Source organism: Ambystoma mexicanum, chromosome 2q (genome assembly GCF_040938575.1).
Source record: "Ambystoma mexicanum isolate Mex_15411 chromosome 2q, UKY_AmexF1_1, whole genome shotgun sequence".
NCBI classification, from domain to species: domain Eukaryota; kingdom Metazoa; phylum Chordata; class Amphibia; order Caudata; family Ambystomatidae; genus Ambystoma; species Ambystoma mexicanum.
The window spans coordinates 1,010,658,272-1,010,682,181 of record NC_090924.1 but is presented as its reverse complement, the minus strand read 5'-3'; the positions used below and the strand labels follow the sequence as shown (position 1 = coordinate 1,010,682,181).

General features: G+C 45.5%; 1 protein-coding gene across 1 annotated transcript in view; it reads left to right on the top strand.

Moving 5' to 3' along the window:
* Window positions 1–23,910, top strand: part of LOC138569907 (macrophage mannose receptor 1-like) — a 1,155,048-nt gene that overhangs the window by 223,987 nt on the left and 907,151 nt on the right. Inside the window, exon 9 of the mRNA XM_069648336.1 lies at window positions 16,993–17,106. Within this exon, the coding sequence (XP_069504437.1) occupies window positions 16,993–17,106 (114 nt within the window). The remainder of the gene's footprint in view (window positions 1–16,992; window positions 17,107–23,910) is intronic.

The following is a 23,910-nucleotide window of genomic DNA, read 5'->3' as shown; positions in this document are numbered from 1 at the left end:
AGAGTGGGGGGTAGATCTCTGTCTTCAGCTGGGGCCTCCCTCTGGACCAGTCTCCCTGCCTCCCTCAAACTTGAGCAGAACTACCTAAGGTTCTGAAAGCAGCTGAAAACCTTCCTCTTTGCTTCTGCTCTCTCTCTGTATCTCTCCCCTGCTGATGCTCCTGTCTACTGCGCAAACTGGTCACACCCTGAATCTCACGGGCACCAGGCTCCTTCACGACTAGTAGCCCCTTGCACTGCCTCCGGGCCTCCCACACACGTGGGGATTGTATCTTCAACCCTACAGTCCCCTGCCTCCCTGTACTTACTTGAGCCTCCACCACAGCAGCACTTACTGCACTTTTTGCCACTGCACTCTCCCCCTCCCCCTGGCACTTCTCCTCTTCCTTCCCCCTTGCACTTGCACCATCTGAAGGACACAAGGCCAAGTACAAACGTTTGTTTTGTCCTCTGTTTGTCTCCCTTTCCTTGCCTTGTCACGCCCATAAACACTTGTATACAGGCGCGTTATAAATGACTTATCATGTCATATCATATAATTTCCACTATCTCTCGTTTGCTTTCACCGTTATCATGGTCTTACTTCCCCTTATCATTCAGCTCTTATCTCTCTAAATTCCCAGCTCTCGGCACCTTCATCTCCTTTCGTCTCTTAATTCACCTTGTGCTCGTTCACATTCCCGCTCCTTTTCCCTATTGGCCCCGAAACTCTGGCTTGCCCTTTCCCCTGATAATCGTGCTTCCACCGTCTTCCATATCTTTCAGTCTAGACTTTAGCCCCTACTTCTCTTCTCCTCCTCTTGATCTACTCCTATTCACATGACCATGTAATTGGGAAGGGGGGGGGGGGGGGGGGGGGGGGTGTGTGTGTGTGTGTGTGTGTGTGTGTGTGTGTGTGTGTGTGTGTGTGTGTGTGTGTGTGTGTGTGTGTGTGTGTGTGTGTGTGTGTGTGTGTGTGTGTGTGTGTGTGTGTGTGTGTGTGTGTGTGTGTGTGTGTGTGTGTGTGTGTGTGTGTGTGTGTGTGTGTGTGTGTGTGTGTGTGTGTGTGTGTGTGTGTGTGTGTGTGTGTGTGTGTGTGTGTGTGTGTGTGTGTGTGTGTGTGTGTGTGTGTGTGTGTGTGTGTGTCTGAAAAAGCACTCTACAGACCTCACATGACAAGGAACATTCAAATGTTGAAAATACCTCCAGTGATTGAATTTGCCTGAAGGGGCTGACTGTGAGTCCCCTGTGCCTTCATCAAGGCCCTCCTTCAGAAGTATCCCAGAGATCTTTGTGAATTACCCCCTAAGTAATTTGCTACCACACAGGGCATGCCTCTGCATGGACCTTGCATTGCATGGATAAAATGGCAACAGATAACATCAACATTTTTGGCCAGTTTTGAATGCTTAGCAGTAATTTGGTGGGGTTGCCAAAATGTGAATGCTTATATACAACATTAGATCTAAGTTTGACTGTCCTCACTTTTACACAGGTTATGTTATGTTGAGCTATCTTTAGTTTTCTGGACACAGAAGTATTTCGAAGATGTTTTCAGTGTTTTTGTTGTATTTGTCAATCCTCTTTCTGAGTTTTGTTGGTTGCTAAAAATGTTTATGCTTGAATTTGTGGCTGGAGCATTTGTGGTCTCGTCGGTTCCTCCGAGGGGTTCGGCACACAAGCTGGGCTACCCGTGATATAAATAATAGAGCGGGACATAAACAGGTCCACACACAAACATTTATTATTCCAAACCGAGGAGCTCGCCTCCTCCTCATGTCACTTCCCTTTTTCCTGCAACCCACCCCTCCCCTGCCTTTCACATAACGATGCTGATGGGCTGCCGATGTGACACCCCACCCCCTTTCTTAACTATTGAGTTCTTACTATGCCATCTCTCAATTAATCTTATTGGTTTTATTTGCACTCGGACAGGTCACCTTTCTATTGGCCTTTCTGGACTTCTTTCATGCACCGGGGTGCCAGGCGCAGCACTCCATCCTCGATAGGAATTGTCCAACTCCCACGCTCTCCTGCTTTAACTCAACTGTCTCCATGACCCAACATCTATTCTGCTGCATCCTTTGAAGTGGGATATATTTCTGGTAATCATTCTCCCTTCCTCATTTCCAACCGTAAACATGGTGCCTTTTCTCTGGATGACGGTTAGAAATGAAGTCTTCTTTCCACTGTTTTGATTGCCTGAGCACCACAGAGTCACCTACTTCCACAGAACCCTCTCCTGGCATCGGCAGTAGCTTTCATCATGTTCTTTGCTTGCAGGTCATTCTCCTGGAACTGCCGATCTTGATTACACCCCTCCTGTGTTCGGCCCTTGGGGCAGCCTGGTGTGAACTTGTCTTCCAAACATGAGCTCTGCCGGACACAGTCCTGTGGTGCTGTGAGGCATATGCCAGTGGTGCCTGAGCAGCTGAGCTGGTATAAGACTTGTTCAAAAGGTTTGCCCGAAAAACTTGCCACCTGTAAAGCCCACTTGATGTCCCCATGAACCTCTCCGCTATGCCATTAGCATGTTGTCAGAAAGGCGTGATCTTCCAATGTTTAAATCCCATATATTGGGCAAATTTGGCAAAGTCCTGACTTGTGAATGGTGACCATTGGCTTACTTATTCTTTGCAATGTCATATGCTGTGAGGATGCAGTCCAGTGCTGGAGTGACCGCTGTGGCTGCTGTGAGGGGCACTATCTGGATCTCGGGAAACCTTGAGTATTCGTCTACCACTACCAATAAATACGACCCATCCCTTAGTGGGCTGAAGAAATCAATTGCCAGATCCACCCTCACCTCTTTGGGTAAAGGCGACATTTGTCTGTGGCACCATCTCATATCGCTGACTTCGCCAGTGTCTCTTCCACTCGGGTGTCCAGTTTGGCCAACCACATTTTCTGTCTCAGATGTCTTTTGGTAGAGGTTATTCCCTCAATGCCCTTCATGGGTTAACTCTATTACCTGCTGGGCAGTACTATTTCACAACCTTTCATAATGATACCATTGTCTCTGACTGCTAGCTCCTCTTGTACCAGGACCATAGCCTTCACATCTTCCTGCGTGTCTTAATCATGGGTTTACGCCATCTCCTTTTTTTTTTTTTTTTTTTTTTTATTTGTTTGATTTATATTTCAGGCCAAGACCTGAAATTTTATCAAAAAGATCTACACATTTAACTCTTCAAGATTCTCCGGAGAGTTGGCTTTCAACAGATCGAGGTACATCTTTTTATAAACAATAGATACGTTTCCAATGTCATTGTTCCGATACTCCTTAGGTTTGTATTAAAGAGGCGTCTTCGATGAGAAGAATTTCATTTATCTATTTGAAAGCCAACTCGATTAGGTTTGTCATGGCCATGGTCCACCGCGTAGCTTCACCTGAGATCAATCTGTTCCATATGTTATCCTCTTCGAACATCCAAGGATTTGTAATCAACGGAGATAGATAAGTGATTCTGTTCTGTTTGGTGTATGGACAGTTTAAAACCAGGTGCCTAATCGTTTCCACGGTGTCCACATTTTTACATAACCTGCATGCTTGGTTTTCCACCAAACCTCGGATGGCAAGTATTTGCTTTGTGTGAAGTGTATTTAGTCTCGCTTTCATAAACAAGTGTCTTTTTTTCTTTTCTGGAAATTTGCTGACGTATTTTATAGGTACCTTTAATTTATTGCATGTAGGTGGAAGATGCTGTAGCAATTTGTTGTCTGCTGCTATTTCTATTGTTTTAATCCAGTCCATTTCCTGCATTTTCCGCTTGATTTTGTCTGGATTTTCTTTTAAATCTGTTTCCGTGCACATTATTTGCGACAGTCTTTCTTTTCTAGTTTCGGCCCAATTTCTAAATATCGTGCAATTCCCGTTTAACATTTCTTCTTTAACTACAGCGTAGATCGGGAGGGAGTCTGCCAGAATGATTTTTCTAAATAACCTCATTGCGCTAACGTCGACTATCGAGGCCAAAGACGTTAGCCCAAGTTCCCTTCTAATGGCCGCAATTGCCGTTGATTTGGGCAATCCCAAAACAGATCTCCAGACCATACCTTCTATCTTATTCCAAATGTTCTCCGGAATACAGAGAGAGGCTTCCATACCGCTTGTTAGCGAGGGCACTACTTTCATTTTATAGAAGTTGATTGCCGGAGTTAAGGTGAATTTACCAAATTTCTTGTCTATTGTTCTCATTTGCGCTATCAAGCTCTTCACTTTGTCCCAGAGTACTGTTTGCATAGCTTTGTCTGTTGTTGTATTGTCTATTTCAAACCCTAGATATCTGATATTTTTTACTTTTTCAATTTTTATGTCATCCAGATACCATGTCTCCTTGGTTGTTAAGTTCTTTCTATGTTTCTCAAGGATCATGATTTTTGTTTTATTTCTATTTATCTCCAGAAGGTTTTCATCTGTGTATTTTTTCAAGTTTGTTAATTTCCGTTGTAAACCCACTTTGGTCTGGTCGATGAGAATCACGTCGTCCGCGTATAGGAGACGGGGAATAGGAGTTTTCCCTAGTTTCGGAGGGAACGTTCTGATCTCATTTTCCGAGTATTGCAAATCTCCCAGAAAGGCGATAAAAAGTGCGGGCGCAAGAGGACAACCCTGTTTTACCCCTCTTTTTACTTGAATTTCCTCCGAGAGAATTCCCTGTTGGTTTAATTTCACTCTTACCGTTGTATTTGAGTGCAGGGCGATTAGTGGATCTAACAGTGATCTTGGGCATCCCCACCCATTCAATTTTCCCCAAAGCATGTTTCTGTCCACTTTGTCGAATGCTTTTGACATGTCCACAAAGGCCAGATATATTTTTGGTGCTCCTTCTTTGATTTTTGCTTTGAAAATGTTTATTATCAGAATGTTGATTGCTGTCGTTCCGTTTTTCTGGAAGCCTGTTTGTAATATGTCTTTCGATTTTGATGACCTTTCCCATATCCTCAGATGGTCCAGGATGAGGGATGAAAAGATCTTTCCCAGAATGTCTAATAAAGCAATCGGTCTATAATTAGCGGGGTCCTCCCGACTACCTTTCTTATAGATTGGGACGATGACTGCTTTTAGCCAAGTATCTGGAATTTGATGGGATTGTTCACAGATCTCGAAAATCTTTCCAATCACTTTTGCCCAGTCTTTTGGGAATTCTTTTAGGATGGTGTTTGTCAATCCGTCCGGGCCGGGTGCTCTAGATGATTTCAAGCTTCTTATTTTTTTTTCAATGTCCTCCACATTGGCTATCGACACCCAAGTCGTGTTTGTTACAGGTTTCAGAACTTTTGTCAGTTTCTGAGGTTCCTCAAATTCATTCGAAATGTACTCCATCCATTTTGCTTCTGATACTGCATTTGTAGGTGTTAAGTTGTGTGATGTGTTACTTTTTTTAATTAAAAACCAGAAGTCGCTAGATTTGTTGGTGATCAGTTTTTTCATCATTTCTTCTGCGTCCAACTGGTATTGTGTTGCTTTTGTTTGTTTTCTCCAGGCAGTGTATCTTTTTGCTTCCAATTTCCAGTTTAGCCAGTCTTGTGCCTGATTTGTTTTTTTTGCCTTTCTTTTTAGTTGCCGCCCTAGTTTCCTTTGTTCTACAAGTTCTTTGTTGTATGCGTGGGCGGCCTGTGGTACAGGCTTCTTTCTAGCGACTATTGGTTTCCGGTATGGTATTAGAAGTGGTAGATAATCCGGTTTCTCAATTGTTTTTGTTTGTTGATTTGCTCTTACTTTTTTATCCCATGCTGATTTTATTTGTTGAATATTTGCCTCCGTTATACGTAGATGGGTTTGTTGCACATTTGTTTCAAGTGTGGCTTTATATACCACTTTAGTTGGTCTCCGGCCATTCCACTTACAAATAAGTAAGTTATGGTCGCTGTTGTTCGTTTTCAGCACTTTAAAGCTCACTATATTCGCTGCCAGTCCAGATGATACAAAGATGTAATCTAGGGTTGCTTTTGATTCTCCCCTTTCCCAAGTCGGGATATTCAGTTGATTTGGGAAGAGTGTCGCTATGTTTTGTAAGTCTCTATAGCTTGTTACTTTCATCCAGGCTTTTCCCCGTTCTTGTGTTGCAGTTGTTTCTGTTCTCTCTATTTCTTCATTGCAATTGGTGTTTAAGTCGCCGCATATCATGATCTCGATATCATCGAAATCTTCGTAGAGCTGATCAATAGTCGCACTCATTCTTGCACAGAAAGCATTTGTTGTTGTCCGCTGGGGGTTCCAATAGCAATTTATAATTGCTACGGTGTTTCTTGTGGTGCCATTACCCTTTTCCATGGGGGGAGACCATGTGGAAAGGGTCACCAGCATTTCGTATGCTTCACTCCATTTCTTTGGAGGTTCCAGTCCTAATCCGTTTTTGATGGCTGTAAGCAAGCCAGACGATGGTCTTCCTAAAGGACCTCTAATTGCAGCAGATGTTTCCAAGCAGAATCCGTCCAGCGAGGGTTTCTCAAGTAGCCACGTCTCTTGAAGGCATATTATATCAAGTGAGCCCAGATTTACATCCCCCGGTACTGTTAAATGATTATGCCCTCTGGTGTTCCATGAGCCTACCTTGTAGTGGTTTTGTTCGGGCCGTTCCTCTAGGGTTGGGGCCGACGACAAAGTCTCGGGACTCCGTCCTATTTGTTGCTATTTTTGTGATTTCTTTGACCAGGTGGATGTAAACCAATCCCACGGACCTCTCGGCGATCTTGGTTCTTGTGTTTTAGGTAAACTCTTTTGAGCCATTATTTCTCCTCCGGAATGTTTGATTTGTTGTGTGGATTTCTCATTTTCTCTGCTTCTATTGGTAGGTCTCCGTTCCTGTGGGTCACTACTGCTTTCTTGGAGGCTACTCAAACGTGATTTGCTGTTTCCCCACTTGGAGGCCCCCTCCCAATTCAGCGGCCCATTTCTTCGGCTATATTTTGGGTCTTCACGAACGTGCTTGATGTCCCTCTTTTCGTTCCATCGCTTATGAGAATACAGCCTTTCAGTTTTTGAATGGTAATGTGTGCTCTGATCGTTCATTTTTGTTGGATTTCTGCTTCGCTCTTCCCGCTGTGGGTGTGTTAGCTCTCTCAAGTAGAAGCCCATATCTTTCAGCTCTTCAAACACTGATTTGTCCAGGTGCATTATACTCTCCGCTTTTACATGTAAAAATGCTTTTGCTGTCTTACCCCTGTGGTACGGTTCGACCAAGTCTAGGTCCTTTGTTCTGAGGTCCCTGAGCGTTTTCGATTTTTTCAGGATCTGCAGAACCGTTGGCCTGTTTAGAATTAAATAGTCTTCTTTGATGACTTGTTGCTCAAGTTTGAACAATCGGGTTTTGCCTCTTTCTTCTGTTGTCGTTTTCCCATTTCCCCTCACTTGAGCTTGTTTTCTCGGGGTACTTCTGCTTCTTCGCCTCACTCTTTGTGGTGATGCTTTGTTGTCTTTCTGACTTTTACTGTTATAATCGCTAACCTCTCTTTTTTCGGGCAATTTTTCCCTTCGCTTCACAAGCACCCACGTTTCTTCATCATTACTCAGCGATCTTTCTCCTTCTTTGATGCTTGTTTCCTCATTCTTTAGCTTGTCTATCGTGGCAGCTGTTAACTCCTGTGACTTCATGGTAGTTTGGATTTGTTTGTCATGTTGTGATATATTCATCAATGCTGAATCTAAGATGAATTCTTCCACCGTCCTAGGTGATCTCCGATCTGAGGGCGTCTGAGGGGACTGGGCGTCAAGAGTTTGGATGTCATCTTTTTTCATCTCTGTTTTGTTTGGACTTTTGGCTAAATATGATGGTTTTGCTCTAGCCTCCGATGAGAATGTATGTGAAGCTCTCGGTATAGCTGATTTATTTTGAGTCGATGGTGGAATTACTGAGCTCTTCTCTGTAATGACCTCCAGGCCATTCCTCTCATAATCTAATTTTTTAAATTTGTCTACCACATGCTTGTCCCCTTTTAAGTCTTGTGTTGTTTGCGGGTTATTTTTTTGTTTCTCCAGCAGTTCGATTTTCCTTTCTAGAGTCTCGATTTTATTTTCCCACAGGATCTCTTGAATACTTTTTTGTGCTTCTACTGCTGTTATATAGCTTTCTACATGAGCCATTTTTGCTATCATATTAGAGAGCATTGCTGTGTTGTCCTGGATTTCTTCTTTTAGTGCTTCATATAGCTTGCAAAAAGGTGTTAGAACAATAGACATTGCCGACATGATTGTGGTCATGTCCGGTTTTTTGGTTGAAGAATCTTTATGAATAGCCATGGCAATGTCGCTTAACCGTCGATTTTTTTGTGATGACTGTGGTTTTTCTGTTTTTTTTGGCGTCTCCCAAGTCTGAGGACCCAGGCAGTCCATTTGGGAGATGTTAGCCTGATCTGTTACTTGTTGGCTCTGCCCGGTTGCTCTCAGGTCTTGATTTATGACTTCGTTGCTTGTTTCAGTCTCTGGGGAGGTTTGAAGTCCTGCAGTCTGGTGGGGTTGCGTCCACGCCAGCCGTATGTCTTTTTCTTTATTTGTTTGGGATAGATTTTGTTTTTCCTTCACAGGGTGGCTGTGGATACGGCGTGCTTCAGTCGCCTCTGACTCCCCTCCGTTGATCCCTTCTGCAGCTGTTTTTTTTATGATCATTGGATCCCGGGAATTGTTTTCTCGGTCCAACTGAGTCTCTATACCTGGAGACTCTAGGTTACTGATCTGCGTTTGGGTGTCACCCTTGGTTGTGACACTAATTTCACTTTTGTTCTTGTTTCTATTTATTACACTTTCTCTGTTGTTTTCATGTTTATTCAACCCTCCGACCTTTGTTGGGGTTTCCGCTGTTCTTCTTACTTTCGACCCTGGCATAGTTTCTTGCAACACTTCTAACATTTCTGCGTCAGATACCTCCGAGTCCACTGTTAATTTTCGTTTGTACTGTTGCGTAAAGAAGGTTTTTAAGGAGCACGGTAATAGTGGTGCCGGCAGTTTTGTGGTTGCGAGTTTTTTTGTTTTTATCGCATTTCCTTCCACTCTACTTCTCTGATTTTGATTTTTCAAAGTCTTCTTATTTAGTTGAGGTGTGGTCTTCTTTCGCGGGGACTGATTTTTCTTCGATTTCATTTTTTTCTTTTTTTGTTGGTTACGGCTTGTTTTTGCTTGTTCGTAGTCTGTTTCCTTAGTTGAGTCTTCCTGATCGGTTTGTCTGTTGTTTGTGCCTGTTGTTTCACTGTCTATAAAGACTTCGTCACTTTCTGATAGTGATTCCGCGAAGCTTATCTCTCCTGATCTCTTATTGGCTTTTGGAGTTTCTCTGTCCAGTTGTCTCCTCTTTGATCTGGCGGATTTGCTTTGATCAGAAATCTGCTCTTTATAAGTTGAGTGGATCATCGCTTTGACGTTTAGTGTGTTCTGCACCAAGTCTGATTTGTTTGTTGTAGTTTCCCCAATTTCACCAGTTTTTTGGCAGGATGGCCTCTGTCCTACGGGTCCCTTTGGATCTTCCCCCGTTTGCTCAAGATGGAGGTCCTGTTCCTTTGTTGTAATTTTCCTCGGCAGTTTACCCTCCGGGTTTGTCGAAGTTCCGTCCACCTCTCCGATCTGACAACCCCCCCCCGCTCCACCGCTGTGGCCCCGCGAAGGTGCCGATGCTGGCCATCCTCCGATAGCCAACGCATCCTCACCTCTCGTCATCAAGACGGTATGCGGGCCCCCAGCAGCGGCGTAGGCGGGCTGGACGGGCTGGACGGGCGTGCTGCCTATCTCGTCTGTTGATTCCCTCTGGGTCCTCACATCCGTCACCTGATCCATCTCCTCAGCCTCATTGGCGAATGCTCTTTCCGAGCGAAACTCTCGGGGTACTCGATTGACCCCCCCGGATTGCCACACGGGGTCTACGTGGTCCACCAGATCCGAAGGCTGTTGGTTGGCATCCGGTGGATACTCCTTTGTTGTTTGCCTACTCAATGGCAACAGCGACTGCGCCCATAATGCCGGTAAACCTGTCTGTGAGAGTTTCTGAGGTTTCGACTGAGTCCTCATTGACGGCTTACCTCTGGTCAGTTTCAGCTGTGATGCTGGATCATCTCTCCCGTGCTCTGTTGGTGTTGTTGGTTCCCTTTCCGGGATGATGTTGGGAGGCAGCAAAGGCTCGTCCACTCCTGCCGGCTCCCGCTCCGATGGTGGGATCACTAGCAGCGGTCGTGCTTCTGGCCGTACCTCGGGTTCCATTTTACGCTTGCTGCGCGTCTGCAGCGGACTGCCTCAGACTGGCTCACACCTCGGCTCGCAGCTCCGCTCACCGCTCCGCGGTGTTCTGGGGTTTTTAAAAAAAAAAAAAAAAAAAACGAACTTCCTCACACAATGATGTGGGCTGGTTGCAGGACTGCCGCAGACTGGCTCACACCTCGGCTCGCAGCTCCGCTCACCGCTCCGCGGTGTTCTGGGGTTTAAAAAAAAAAAAAAAAAAAAAAACGAACTTCCTCACACAATGATGTGGGCTGGTTGCAGGACTGCCGCAGACTGGCTCACACCTCGGCTACGCCATCTCCTTTGCATGTCTCATCTTCCCTTTTCGCAGGCACTCTGCAATGATGCTAAGCACTGAATCTTCTGCTGATTCTTGTTGCAGCTTGACCCATGCAATCGGAAATGGCTTCATTTGATGCACCACATAATTCATTTATGCATATGCAATCAAATGTTCTGATTTCACAGGACCCGTGGGGTGATGTGACAAATAGTCTGCTGGATTTCTATATTTTCCAGGTCTATGAACGATGGGAAATTTATAATCTTGAAGTTGCAACCCCCACCACATGGTCCTTGGTGGCATTTGCGCGTTTAGGTTGCCATATATTATGAGAAGGGCCTGATTGTCCATGATGACGGTGAAGGCCTTCCCTTAGAGAAACAGGTGAAAGTGCTTGCAGGCCCACACCACCGCCAAGCTCTCCTTCTCCGCTTCTGAGTAGGCCTGTTCTGTCGCTGACAGGCTGTGATTCACATATGGCACAATTAGTTTGCTCTATGGGTTCTCCTTATCGTATTGAGACAGGATGGCGCACATCCCCACCAGGCTGGCATCCACTGTCACCTCTGTTTCTCTTCTTTGTGTATCGACTTGCGCCTCTTGACAATGAACTTAGTGGCATTGACATAGGAGCATTTCTACACACGGTTCAGAAATGGTCGTCCCCCCAACATGCCATGCATGTTTGACCTCATGATGGACAGGTGCCTTCATGGGGAAACTCATAGCCACATTTGAAACAGCGTTTTTCTGTCTCTAGGAAACCATCACCTTGCACTGGCATTAACTTTTTTAATTGAGTCATGTTGGTTCGTTTCAGGTGTCAGCTTGACCTTATTCATATTTATGACTTTCTGTGCGATAGCCGATTCCATTCGTGCTATCAACAAGATCTCTTTCAGAGACCTCTGTTTCTGCAACAGCTTCTTCCTGAAGTCAGTGGACTTACAGCCATAGATAACCTGTGACCTTAATGCCTCCTCATTGGAATATTGATTACAAGTGCAGTGCTTCATGCGTATGCAGAGCCTCAAGACAAAATTGTCCAGCGTTTCCCCCTTTTCCTGCCTGGTTGTGTGAAACACATGTCTTTTACAATTTACATTGGCGTGCTGAGCCAAGTATATCAAGAACTCTTCCTGTATCTCTCTGAACGTCGCCTTCTCTTCATCGACCAGCTCATATAGAAGTTTGTGCACTGATGGGCCTACCGCTAGCGTCAACATATTCTTTTTTCCGTTCATCATCTATTAGGCCCATTGCCCCCACATGTACCTTGAAGACCTTGATCCACCAAGCCCACCTCGGACCGAGATTGCCGGTATCCACGAGATTAGAGGCTGTAGGTAACTGCCATGACATGACATGAAATGACATGACATGAATTCTCATTGCGCCATCTGAAATGCCCCTGAGGAGCACGCAGACACCGTCACTGGGATGTCCTCTTCCGACATCTTGCTATGTCCAGATTCACATTCAAGACGTGCACACAAAAAAAGACCCTTACTGTCTGCACATGGATTCCTCCAAGCCGGAGGCACCTGTGTCGGCCACATGGCCCTTGGCTGCACAATGCTACTCTAATCAGGCCACCTACACTTCCCTTGACTGCACAGTTGGGCCTGGATGTCCCCTGTAAAGAGAGAAGTTCACAGTCACACCCTTTACCAGAGGCTCACTCTCCCACATCTGCAGTAGTGTCACCAGCACTGTCCTGGCCCCTGCAGCAAAGAAGGACGTTTCCTCACTTTCTGCTGCTTCACCAGTCCCTCTGCTGGTCACAGGCCGCTCTCGCTGTATATGCGAGAGCACAAGCACACATATCTGATCCAGCAGCAGCTCTCGGCACGTGACTCACCTCTCATGTGCCGCTCCTCAGCAGTCACTCTACTGAGCACAGGCCACTCCCACTGTCTGTGTGTATCAAAACTGGAAGGTTCACGTCTCTCAGTCTGGGCAGAATCACACTCACTCTCAGCACTATCGAGTTGGAGAGCTACTCCCTCACCTGAAGATTCCAGTGAGTTTCTGCAAGATCGCTCTCTTCCCTTCTTCTTCTTTGTCTCCCTAACCGTCTTCCTCTTGGTGAAGAGATATCTACCTTGAAGGCCACGGTGCCTGGTTGAGGAACAACCTAGGTGGTCTGGATCCCAGGGAGACAGTCCGGATGGGGAAAAAACCTTTAATGCACAAAAAAACCCTTGAGTCCTTGCTTGCTGCTCTGTTGTCTGGCCGCAGAATGTAGGCTCCAGTTATCACAATCCCAGCACCGTAGGAAGGGGAGGAAAGGGAAAGTATCCAGAAGTAGACAGGTAGGGAAGAACAGGCAGAGTCCAAGCAGTGTAAACCCACGAACAGGAGAGAGAGGATAGAAGCAAAGGAGGGTGAGCGAAGAGTAGCAAAAATCTGGGGGGAAGGAGGCGAACCTACAGAAGAAGCACCAACTGTACCTGACCCAGGCAAACTAACTATGAGGGTTGCAACGCCCCAAGCAGCATTGGTGCTTTGTTGAAATAGTGCAGCCGCCATCTTGGGGAAAGACTAGACCACTGGCACACTTCAGGGTGAACGTGATGGAACCAAACAGGAAGGCAGCCACCAACGTCTCCAGAAACTCCATCAGTGAGACTTGACAGTGTGAGAACAGCCCCATTGTGCTGCTTCAGTGGCAGCTTCGAGCCACTTTACACATTCCCTACAGGGTCAAACCGCCTCCTGCCGAACACAGACCTCTGCCCACAGCCACACACCGGCGCAGGCCTCCCAGGTCCGTGAACCAAACCCCCGGCACTCGTGAGGCGGACGGCAGTCACAGCGCCACCTCGGGTGGATCACGCGTTCATCACCATTGTGATCTCCTCGGTTCATCCGAGGTGTTCAGCACACTCGCTCGGCTACACGCGATATTAATAATACAGTGGGACACAAACGGGTGTGCACACAAACATTTATTATTCCAAAATAAGGAGCTCGCCCCCTTCACATGTCACTTCCCTTTTCCTTACAACCCTCCCCTCCCCTGCCTTTCACATAACGAGTCTGGCGGGCTGCCGACATGACAGCAATTAGTGTGCAACCTAATTCGCATGGCTGCCAATGAAAGACTAATGTCATGTCACTTTAGATGCTGGCCCTTGCATGCACACTTTGTGTCGTTTCCATTGTGCAATAAGGTAAACTTCTAAATGTAGAGCTTTTTGGATGTCAGCAGTTGTGTTTATTTCTCTCTAAAACAATCTATTTTCCTGCTTCCCTCCCTCTATTCCCAGTCCAAATGTTTGTTCATTTTATGTCAACTTTCGAACCATGATATCTTTTGCAAGATCGACCATTTAGCTTGTCGACTGTATAGAGTTTTACCCCCTAAGATGCCATCCCTTAGCCCTGGCAGGTTATTCTGGCTGTCCTTTAGTTGAGGCTGCCACGTTTAGTCACGTAACAACACATCTTCACCTGCTCATACATCTCTGTTCAATCTACACATCTCTGAATTAATTCTTCTATGAACCCTTCGTATCTCCCTTCCAGTTGTTTCTACTTTGGTAGCCATTTCTGATTGTGTTATACTCTCTACTTCCACTTCAACCTCTTTGTCATCTTTTTCACCCCTTTGAGCATAGTTCCTTCTTATGTCTTCAATTTCAGAATCTCTATATTCTCTTCCACGTTCTTCACCCCTTGAGCTACTATATTAAGTGTTCTTCAGATTTCACCTCTTCTCTTACCTTTTCACCCTTTTGGCACTGCAGTGACTGTTCTCCAAATCTCTTATTTCTCCCCAATCTGCTTGACCACTTTGGGTAAAACTATCACTACTCTTCAAGTCACTCATGTTTGTCTCTCACCTTCTTTGGGTTCTTTCTCTGAGCACACTCTTTTCCTTTTTATTCAGAGGCTTAATAAACTCAAAGCTTCTTTCAGCTTCTGCAACAATTTGCCCCCCTACATCACTAAATTGAGCACCACCCTCTACCTACTACCTTTGTCTCCAACAACTTTATTCCTTTGGGCAATGACCTTCTCTCAGCTCCTTTCAATCTCCTCGTCGTACCCCCCTTGATAACCACCCTTCTGCATGTTACATCCATATTCAAGGATTTATTGTGGCAATAAGACCCTCGGCGGCGCGACAATACCGCCCCAGGTAATGCGCCCGGGCCCCTAGTTACAAGCCCAAGCGTAGCGAGGGCCTTAACGAGGCCCCAGAGGCATTACCATGGGCGGTATTGGCCCGCTGCCGAGGGTCTTATAGCCGTTACTACCCTGGCCCGTTAAACTGGGGTACTAATGGCATTTCTTTCTGTTCCGAAAAGCTGCTGCATTTTGACACATAAAAATAAAAAAATGTCAAGTAAAATGGCCGCAAGGAAAGGGAAACGTAGTCCGTTTTCCCTTTCCATGCCGGCCATCGGGAGCGGACGTGCTGGGAACAACAGTGTTCCCAGCGCGTTCGCTCCTGAGAGAAAGAAAAAAGAAGGTAAGTGGGGTTGGGAGAGCAGGAAGGGGATAGTTTGCAGGGGAGGGACGTGGAGGAAAAAAAAAACTTACCTGAGTCCCCGGCGGGGGACGAAGGCAGCCTCCAGCCTTGGGGAGGCTCGGAACGGGGATTGTCCCGTTTCAAGCCTCCTCATTGGCTAAGGGGCTGCCACCCCCCGCCGGGAACAAAAGCAGGCACCTACATGCGTCCACGGGAATACTGTGTGGTATGGCTCGGAAAAGAGCCAATCCACTTGTAGTATTTCCCGTGGACAGCACGTGCCGGTACTAATGGTCTATCTCACCTTCTTTACACCTCCGGGCACTTTCTTTGCCCCTTTTGGCAGCATGCTTCTTTCCACTTTCCCAGCTCAGAGGTCACTAGTTCTCTTCCAGTTTGTCCACCACTCTAGGCACCTTCTTCACCTCAAGGTGCATCACCTTCTCTCTCAATAATTCTCCCTTTTAGGCCACCACTCTCCCACTACTGTCCTCCGCTCCGACTCCTTGCCTCTTGCTCAAGCTCTATGGACTCCATGGTCTGGTCTCCTGACTTCCTCCTTCAGATCTCAGAGGCCAATATTGTCAGCATGACCCATGAAAATGGGCCTCTCCTCCAGTCTCATGGGCCATGCTCAATCTCTTTATCTTTTCTCCAACCTTCTACAAATGAACTCCTGTCTCCACTCTTCATTCTCCAGCTTCTGATCCAAACATTCACAATATCAGACGGAGTTTGTGAGCTTTCACAAGGCTTTGGGCCCGCATTTCAGTCGTTCTACACTAAAAGGGGATTGCTTGTTGGTCTCTGGCCCTGGGAATGGTTTACAGTCCGAATGTTGGACTTTAAATTGTTTCTCTCTCTCGCTCTGCTTCCCACACCTTGACCTTGCCTCCTATCCTCTCCCTGCTGTAAGGTAATTCAGGTGTATCTCTTCAGGCAGCTGGTGTCCTCCCCCCATGAGGATGGCTTCTTTTACGATGGGGAACTTGGAACTGTGGAGTCTCTACTCTTGGGTGAGCCTTAACTCTGTCAGGGATCTAGCCCATCTTGTCAGGAAGGGTCTTTCCGACTTATTCTTTGTTGCATTTTATTAAGATCCAAAGGACCTCATGTCCCTCTCCAACAACCCCCACCACTCCAGCCCTCAGCCCCCCTGCCACACCCATGAATAAAATGTTTAAATCCCTAACTGCTCCTATAAGTAAATGCAGCAAAAAGGTGGCAAAAGGGCCATTTCACCAAATGCGTTGAAAGGCTGCAACAAGTTGGGCGGGTACAGTTTATGATATCGTAACCCTGGAACCCCTTAGCCTACCTGTCATTAACTATATGAGAGCGGAGATCTGTTGCAATGGATGAATGACTGGCTAGCTCCCGGGTTTCACATCCAACCTCAGGTACCTCTCTTTAGCCCCTTAGATTTATATGGGATTTCTTCAACCGCAAGAGGGGGCCTAAATATAAAGGTACTGCCAGTTCTGAAGAAATAATGTTCCTCATTTCCCTTAAAGGAGCAGGCTTCTTTGTGGTGGCACGGTAACTGCCCCCTGCCCTGAGATTTGGACTAATTAGGGGTGACCTCGGAGTCCACCCTAAATCACCAATTAACCCAGCATCTGATAGCTTGGGCAAGTATACGGTCATCTTGTGTCAACCCACAAGAGGTCCCCAGAGTGGGCTACTGGACCTGTACAGTGCATGTGGTGGGTATGGCTATATGAATCTTATTTTCATAGCATGCATGTTAAATGGATTAATATTCAAGGAGTAATGTATCAGGGAAAAATAGAATCCCAGGAAGTTTAAGGGATTTATTAAAATGTGTAATTAATTTTATTGTATGTTCTAATTCTGGTAAGGTGCATTGCGATGCATAACTGCTGCAGTTTGTGATTGTCAATTTGAGAATTGTCAATTGGTCAATAATAGATTGTACCTTAATTATATGTTTACATGCAAATAAAAACATCTTAATCATATGTGAAGGAACTTGGAACTGTGCAAGCAAAAACATTCTTACCATGTTCTCTTTGGCACAATATAGGAAGGACTTTGGGCAGATAATATGTGTGATAAGAAGCTTGGATACATATGCAAGAGAAAGCCATTATCCCAAGACACAGGACCAGTGGAAACTGCAGATCCAGGATGTGGTAGAGTGAGTGAATACGCTTTTATATGCACGTTTTCCAAAGTTCTGTTAGGTTTTCCATTGTTAGTATCATACACCATAACCTAAGTGATATTGCTAAAGTTGCACAATAAAAAAGCAAAACAAGATCTTTCAGATAAGCAATATATTATTCTATTAAAATATGTTTGAAACTGATTTTCTTTAATCCTGCTGTCTTCAAGGGCATGATTCGATATAAAAGGCTGCTTGATACTTTGTCCTTCCTACTGTAGGTGATTAGCTTTTGGGACAATTACAATAAAATGGATTGGGTGTGGTTATTTTCACCATCCTATACATTTTTCCAATGACATATTTGGTTAAAATTGTACTGCATAATGTTAATTAAATAATCTTTCATAACGCGCTTACTATCAGAGACAAGTCTCTAAGCGCACGACCAGGATTGTAACCTGTGTTTCTCTGTGTTGTTTAGCTTCCTAGACAAAGTGTTGCCCATGAACTATCCTCCCGGTCTTGTTAGTGACATTATACAACCCTACAGGGTTGGCGGACCCTGTGCATAACTGCCTACCTCCCAAGTTAAGTGACAGAGCAACTAGAGGGTCCCTTAATGCAGGTGGAAGTGCTGTTACTGTCAGGGCCTTCCTGCCCTAGAGTGTCATATCGCCCTTAGCACCTATGGCAAGCATTCCTGGGTGCTAATGCTAATTAAATAAGAAATAAAAGAAGAAAATAAAATACTAGAGCAGTCCATGACACAGTGGGGGGTTGGTGAATTTAATTTTCAGCGTTGATCACCGTGACATCATCAGTACTGAAAAGGTACATCACCAAAACTCAACGGCATTGTGGATTAGTGAAGTAAGCATTGTTTTTCCGTGGAGGGGTTGGGAAATGAGCCTCAGCACCCATCGCAAGTACCAAAGTGGCAAGGGCACTGAGGGTCAGTGGTTCATAGTGTTCCGGCTGCTGGTCATGCAGGCTTGTACCTACATCTACATCCCAAAGATCTGATAGGCTGGCATCCTTGCCCAGAGTGCTAATGTGTTAATGATGTTAGATACTTTGACCCATGTCTATGTTGGATACTATGGTGAAAGTATTGTGATGTACAAATCAACATGGTCCTGGAAATCTATTGTGTGATGTGAAGTGTCTGGATATCTGGACAAGAATATTGATGTGAAATGTATGAGGAATTCACAGCACAATATACAAGCATTACTTCAGTAGTTGTTGAGAAAATGCTCAATATTCTGTCATCTGGAGTTCGGAAATCCTGCTGTCAGTGAGTGACTTCACTGCTACATAGATGCCCTACATGCATTCAATCTGTTTATTGACTGAAATCTTACATGTATATGTTGTTTAGGGGCAACGTGACACTGCAGACACAAAAGCACCGTTCAGTGTGCACTCCGAGTGAAATCTGGGCAAGGGTAGAAAAAGGAAGTGATTCAAATTTTCTAAAGGATAACAGATTTTGATACATTTCCTTTCAAATACTTTTGACAAAATAATTCTCATGGATAATGTGTAGCTTTGGAACCAGACTTTACATGTCAACACATACGCTCATTATGTGTTGGTGTAGCAGAGAAGATTATGGCATTAATCCCTGTTCCAACAGGAGGGTAACGGCCCGGCAGCCCAAGTTATCAGCCCGAGGGAAGAGAGGACGGATAACGAGGGCTCTGGGCCATTACCCCCGTTCCAGCACTTGGAACAGGGGAATAAGGCTTTTAGCAACCCGGGTTGCCAAAGCAGTAACCAGGGGTGGCAAAAAAAGACTGTGTGCGTCCCTTTGAACGAAGGAAAATACTTGTCCAAGATGGCAACCATGGAAAGGGAAGGCGTGGCTCCGTACGGAGCCCCTCTTCCCTTTCCATGGTGGCTCTCAACACCGCAGGAAATAAGCTAAGTCGGGGGTGGGAAGGTGGGAAAAAAACGAATAAAAGAGGGACGGAGGGTGGGGGAAAATGGCGGTGGGGCAACTGGCCGTCAGGAGGCATGGAATGTGGGCCGAGATTGCTGGTTTCAGCACGTGTTGCTAGCCACCTAATTGGTTGGCTCCCACCACCAGGATGCTAAATACTTTTATCCCCTTCAGGGTCAGTGGATTTACCCCCATATTACCATCCATGCTCGTTCGGAAACAGTGCTGGCGGTAACATTAATTCCAGGAATGGATTACTGCCAAAAATTCATGAACCAATAATGAATCTGCTAATTCTTGGAGGATACGCCATTATCACATTCAATTCTGGCTGATTTATTGCAACAGTAATTCCTCCCAAAGATGTTGGATTTAACGCTGAAAAGAACCCAATTTCCGAAATTAAATGAAAGCTCAATTCATTCAGAATCTCCCATTCCTTGTAGCCATCAAAGTGTGCAAAAACATGTACAATGCCAGGAGACACGGGCAAGGCTAAGGTGTGGGAAGGCCCCCACTGGCTTCTTTTTCCACATGTTAATGGCAGCGTGATTACGGTTTAAGAGAGAAATGAAGTCAGTGGCTCGCATATGTGGCTCCCTGTACAGCACTGCATGGGTTAAATGTTTGTGGGGAGACGTCTGATTGAGAACCCCATAGGAAATGGTTTGTTGAACAAATACAGCATGCAAGCTTGTACTAAGTACCCAACATAGCTCATAGCTCAAATGTCTGATTTCGCAGAGCAGCTGCTTGGATTGTCACCACATTTCCTCGCAAATGAGTATTGCATATGTTGTACTCATTGACGCCATAAATCTAGCTCAAATATTTGTGTATGCAGTCACTAATATTTTACAACAACATCTCCTAAATAATAGTCCTTATCTTGTTTTATAAACATTGTTAACCATATTTATTGAGCGCAACTAGGCCCCAAGGGTATCTTGCTGCTATGAAACCGAAGTCAACAGGGAAGCAGTAACTGAGGGAGAGTCGGCTAGAAAAGATATAATGTACGTGCTTTGCAGAAGAGCAGATGATCACCAATGGCCTGCAGGGTAAGGGCAATAGAATTCCACAAGACTGGGTCTGCGACCGAGAAGGCATGCCCTCCCAGGGACGTCATTTAGGGGTCGCCAGAGGTCGCAACTGCGACCTCTGGGGTCTTCCTTGCGACCTCTGGTGTCTTCCTTGCGACTTCTGTCTTAAAAAAAAGAAAAAAAAAGTTTTTTTTTTTTTTCGTAATGCAAGCTCCTGGGCTGTGGCCAGCACCATGTGGCTCTTTACTTCTGGAGTGTCTGGCTTTCTTGTAAAGGCCCCTTTTTTTAAAAAAAAAGAAAATTAAGAACAGGTGTGCCAACACTTTCAGCACTGAACCTAAATAAGAAAGAATAGGAATACCAAATAATGTGTCTTGTGGAATTCTATACAATAATTGCTAGACTCATCAAAGGTTTCTTTCAGGCACACTTCGGGGGCGATTCACTGATTTAGTCTGTTCTTAAATGCCTCAACTCAGTCTTTCATCCTTCTGAGGTCGATAAATGAGTACCAACACAGGTTGGGTGATATTGGATGTACATTTTTTCAATATAAAGCGCTTAAGCGTAAGTAAGTGCTATATAATAACACATCATTATCATTTGGTCATGGACGTCTGCTTGCTGTTAGGCAGAAACCTGTGCAGTTCCCTCTGGGACCACTGCAAAAGATTTAAGACTACAGGTGTTTGGCAGAAAACCCACTTGGTAGCAGTCTGTACCACACAGATTCACTTGGTAGATGTGGCTGAGCAGTCAGACTTCCCTCAAGAAGAGTTAGGCAGTATACAGAGTATTCACCATAGGTCAAAAGAACACACTGACCAGGGCTTGGTGTAAAGAGATATAATTATTTATTTAAAACCACATCTAGAAAAACACATAGGCACTAATAGTAAGCAATTCAAAAACACAGTCACTAAAAGATATACACTCCCTTAGAAGAATATTAGACAAGTCTTAAGTAAAGCCCCACTTATTTTCAGACAGCGGTGAGCGCTTAACGCAGATGGTACTCTAATAATTTGTTTTAAAAGGGAGAGAAAAACAGAGAATAAATTGAAACAGGTCCCAACACTTTTGCAAGAACACAACAAGAGAGGAAGGCAAAGTAGAACCATGAAGTTAGAGTTCAGTAGGCTGGATCCACTTTAATTAAGAGGATCAAACGAAATGTGTCCAAGGTCACACGGTTGCAGTGCACAAAAGTCTTGAAAAGGTTCAAAAAGAGTTGGACCAAAGAAAGTGACCAGTTAGAAGGTCAAGGCTGCCATCCCAGTCCAGAAGGTTAAGGGGTTATTATTACCTTGTAGCAATCTTTAGAAAGGGAGACCTGGCGAACAAGGTACCTTAAAGTGGTGAGAATACTCCTGCGGGGGCAGTTGCTTCTGGCAGCGGATGCAAGTCGGTGCCTCGTCCGGGGAAGAGAGGATCTCGTTGGGGAGGAAGACAGGAGTCCGTTGCACTGCCAGGGAAGAAACCAGCCACGGAGTTTCTCAGGTAAAAGTAGCGGTCCTTTGGTTCGCGGTCCAGTATTAAGTATCTATCCGGTTGCCGGGGTGCTTGGCACGGGCAATTCGACCACAAGCCGGTCTGGGGTGCTAAGAGAAGAAGGTAAACTGGTTGTGCCCACCAGTCAGGGGAAGAAGCCTCTCCAGCTGGGAGATCTTCTCTGTCGTCGGGAAGTGGTGAGTCGGTTCCGCAGGGCTCCACCAGTGGTGTCATCGTGGTAGGTCGGCTCAGCTTCTCCCTCGTCGGATTCTCAGGTCCTGTGGCGACTTCTGAAGTTCCAGTCCCCAAAGCCCTGCTTTTATGCAGCACACCCCCATTCACTCAGCCTAGCTGTCAATCAAACATGCTAAGTGGTGAGCCGGCCGGCTCACCACTTGGGCCAATCACACAAGAGTGCGACTTGAGTTACCAAGGTAACTCAGTCCAGGATGCCTAAACCCCCTCCCACACCCCCTGTGGTACCCAGACAGAGTGGCACCACTTTTGGAGGCTTCTGTGGAGAAGCCGCCAAAAAGTGGAACAAAGGGTCCAACTTGGGTTGGAGTCAAAGAAGAGAACACAAACGCCATTTTAGAATCGAGTCCTGGCAAAAAATACCACCTGGCGAATTAATATTAATTAAATAAACTGGCGGTATGTTTGAGGCTATGAGAATTAAATAATTAAAGTTGGTAGCCTCGAACAATGGGAAAATCCCATAGGGATATATTCGCGGTCGAATATAAAAAGTAGTATCCACTGCCACCAGCCAAAACTCAATCAGGGGGGACAGAGACGTGCCCCCTCGACTAACAGACCCTGGGGCAATCGAATTGCCCCGACCAGTACGTCCACAATATGATGGTTTGTACTGGTTTCTGATAATAATTTGGGACTAGTAAAGCCAATGGTGACTTTACATGCCCTGGGAGACAGTAGTCAGTCCCAGGGTATGGAGTCTATGGTGGGGTGTCACTATGACACCCCTGTGTCACTGCACGGAGGGTGCTGTGTAACACACATAGTAAAAACACATGAGACCCTATGGAGTAAAGGACCCCATAGCCCATAAAGCACATTAACAGTCAAAGGAACACCATAAATCATGTCCAAGAGTGGGAGAAAATGAGTCTCACTCTTGGCAGGAGAAAAAAAACAAACTCCAGAAATCCAGCAAAGCTGCAGGGGGACTCACTAGGTTAGGAAATTCAGCCTAAAGAGAGAATTCTCCCTAACACTTCCATTCACAGTAATTTAGTAATATGGGCCTATATACACTGATCGTAATGATACATATGGCGATCCATTCTTGTTTGAAATGTACATCACATTATAGTGATATGGTAACCATATTTTTTGTAGTGTACAATGCTATATGATGCCACTTCCTGTTTTGTCAACGGGTGAAAGGTCGTGTTCCATCGCTTCATCAGGGGGTCAAGGGACGTGTGATGTCACTTCCGCTACCCCTGGCATTTTGGTGAAATGACGTCCCTCTGATAGTAACTTAAAAAAAAAAAACAGGGAACCCACGAGAGAAGATGATTAGCAGAGCAAAGATTCCAGTAGGGGGTATATTTAATACATTTCTCGTGTAGGTACTGTGCATCAAATCCATAATAAACCCAGTGAACAAGACACAAGGTCTTAGATTTAATTCTGGCCGCAACTGGCAGCCAGTGGAGAATCCGAAGTAATGAGGAGACGTGGGAGAATTTGGGCAGGCCAGGGGCCAAGAGAGCAGCAGAGTTCTGTACCACTTGCAGGCGCTGAATTAGGAACTTGATCTGGTTGAGCAGTGTAGTGTTACAGTAGTCAATGGTCCCTGATATGGATGCAGAGACTACCAGATTCCACAATTCAGATGGAATATACGGGCACATCTTCCGCAACATCCTAAGCCTGGCATGGCCTGCTCTACATCTCGCCTTGACCTGAGGGGATGCCGGGAGAAATAATGCAATTTTATCATATGAACCGGAATGGGTTGGGAGCATAGTGAAGAAGGCCAGAAATCATTAGTCCAAAGGGCCTGGGAAGCTGGAGAATGGGCGAGAACCATAACCTCAGTTTTCTCAGTGTTAAGTTTCAGCCAATTAGCGTTCATACAGCTACCAATATCCACCAGGCAGTTCTTAATCCAAGAGGCCATTGCGCCCTGTTCACGATCAATTCGTAGAATAAGTTGGGTGTCGTCAGCATAAACATAAACATTAATTTTGCCAAAGGGAGAACATAAACATTAAATAGCAGGGGGGAGATGGCTGATCCCTGAGGAACTCCACGTGTCAGAGGAGAAGGTGCACAAAAAAAGGGGGGGGGGCAGCACCTGCCTCCGATAGATAAAAATGTAAT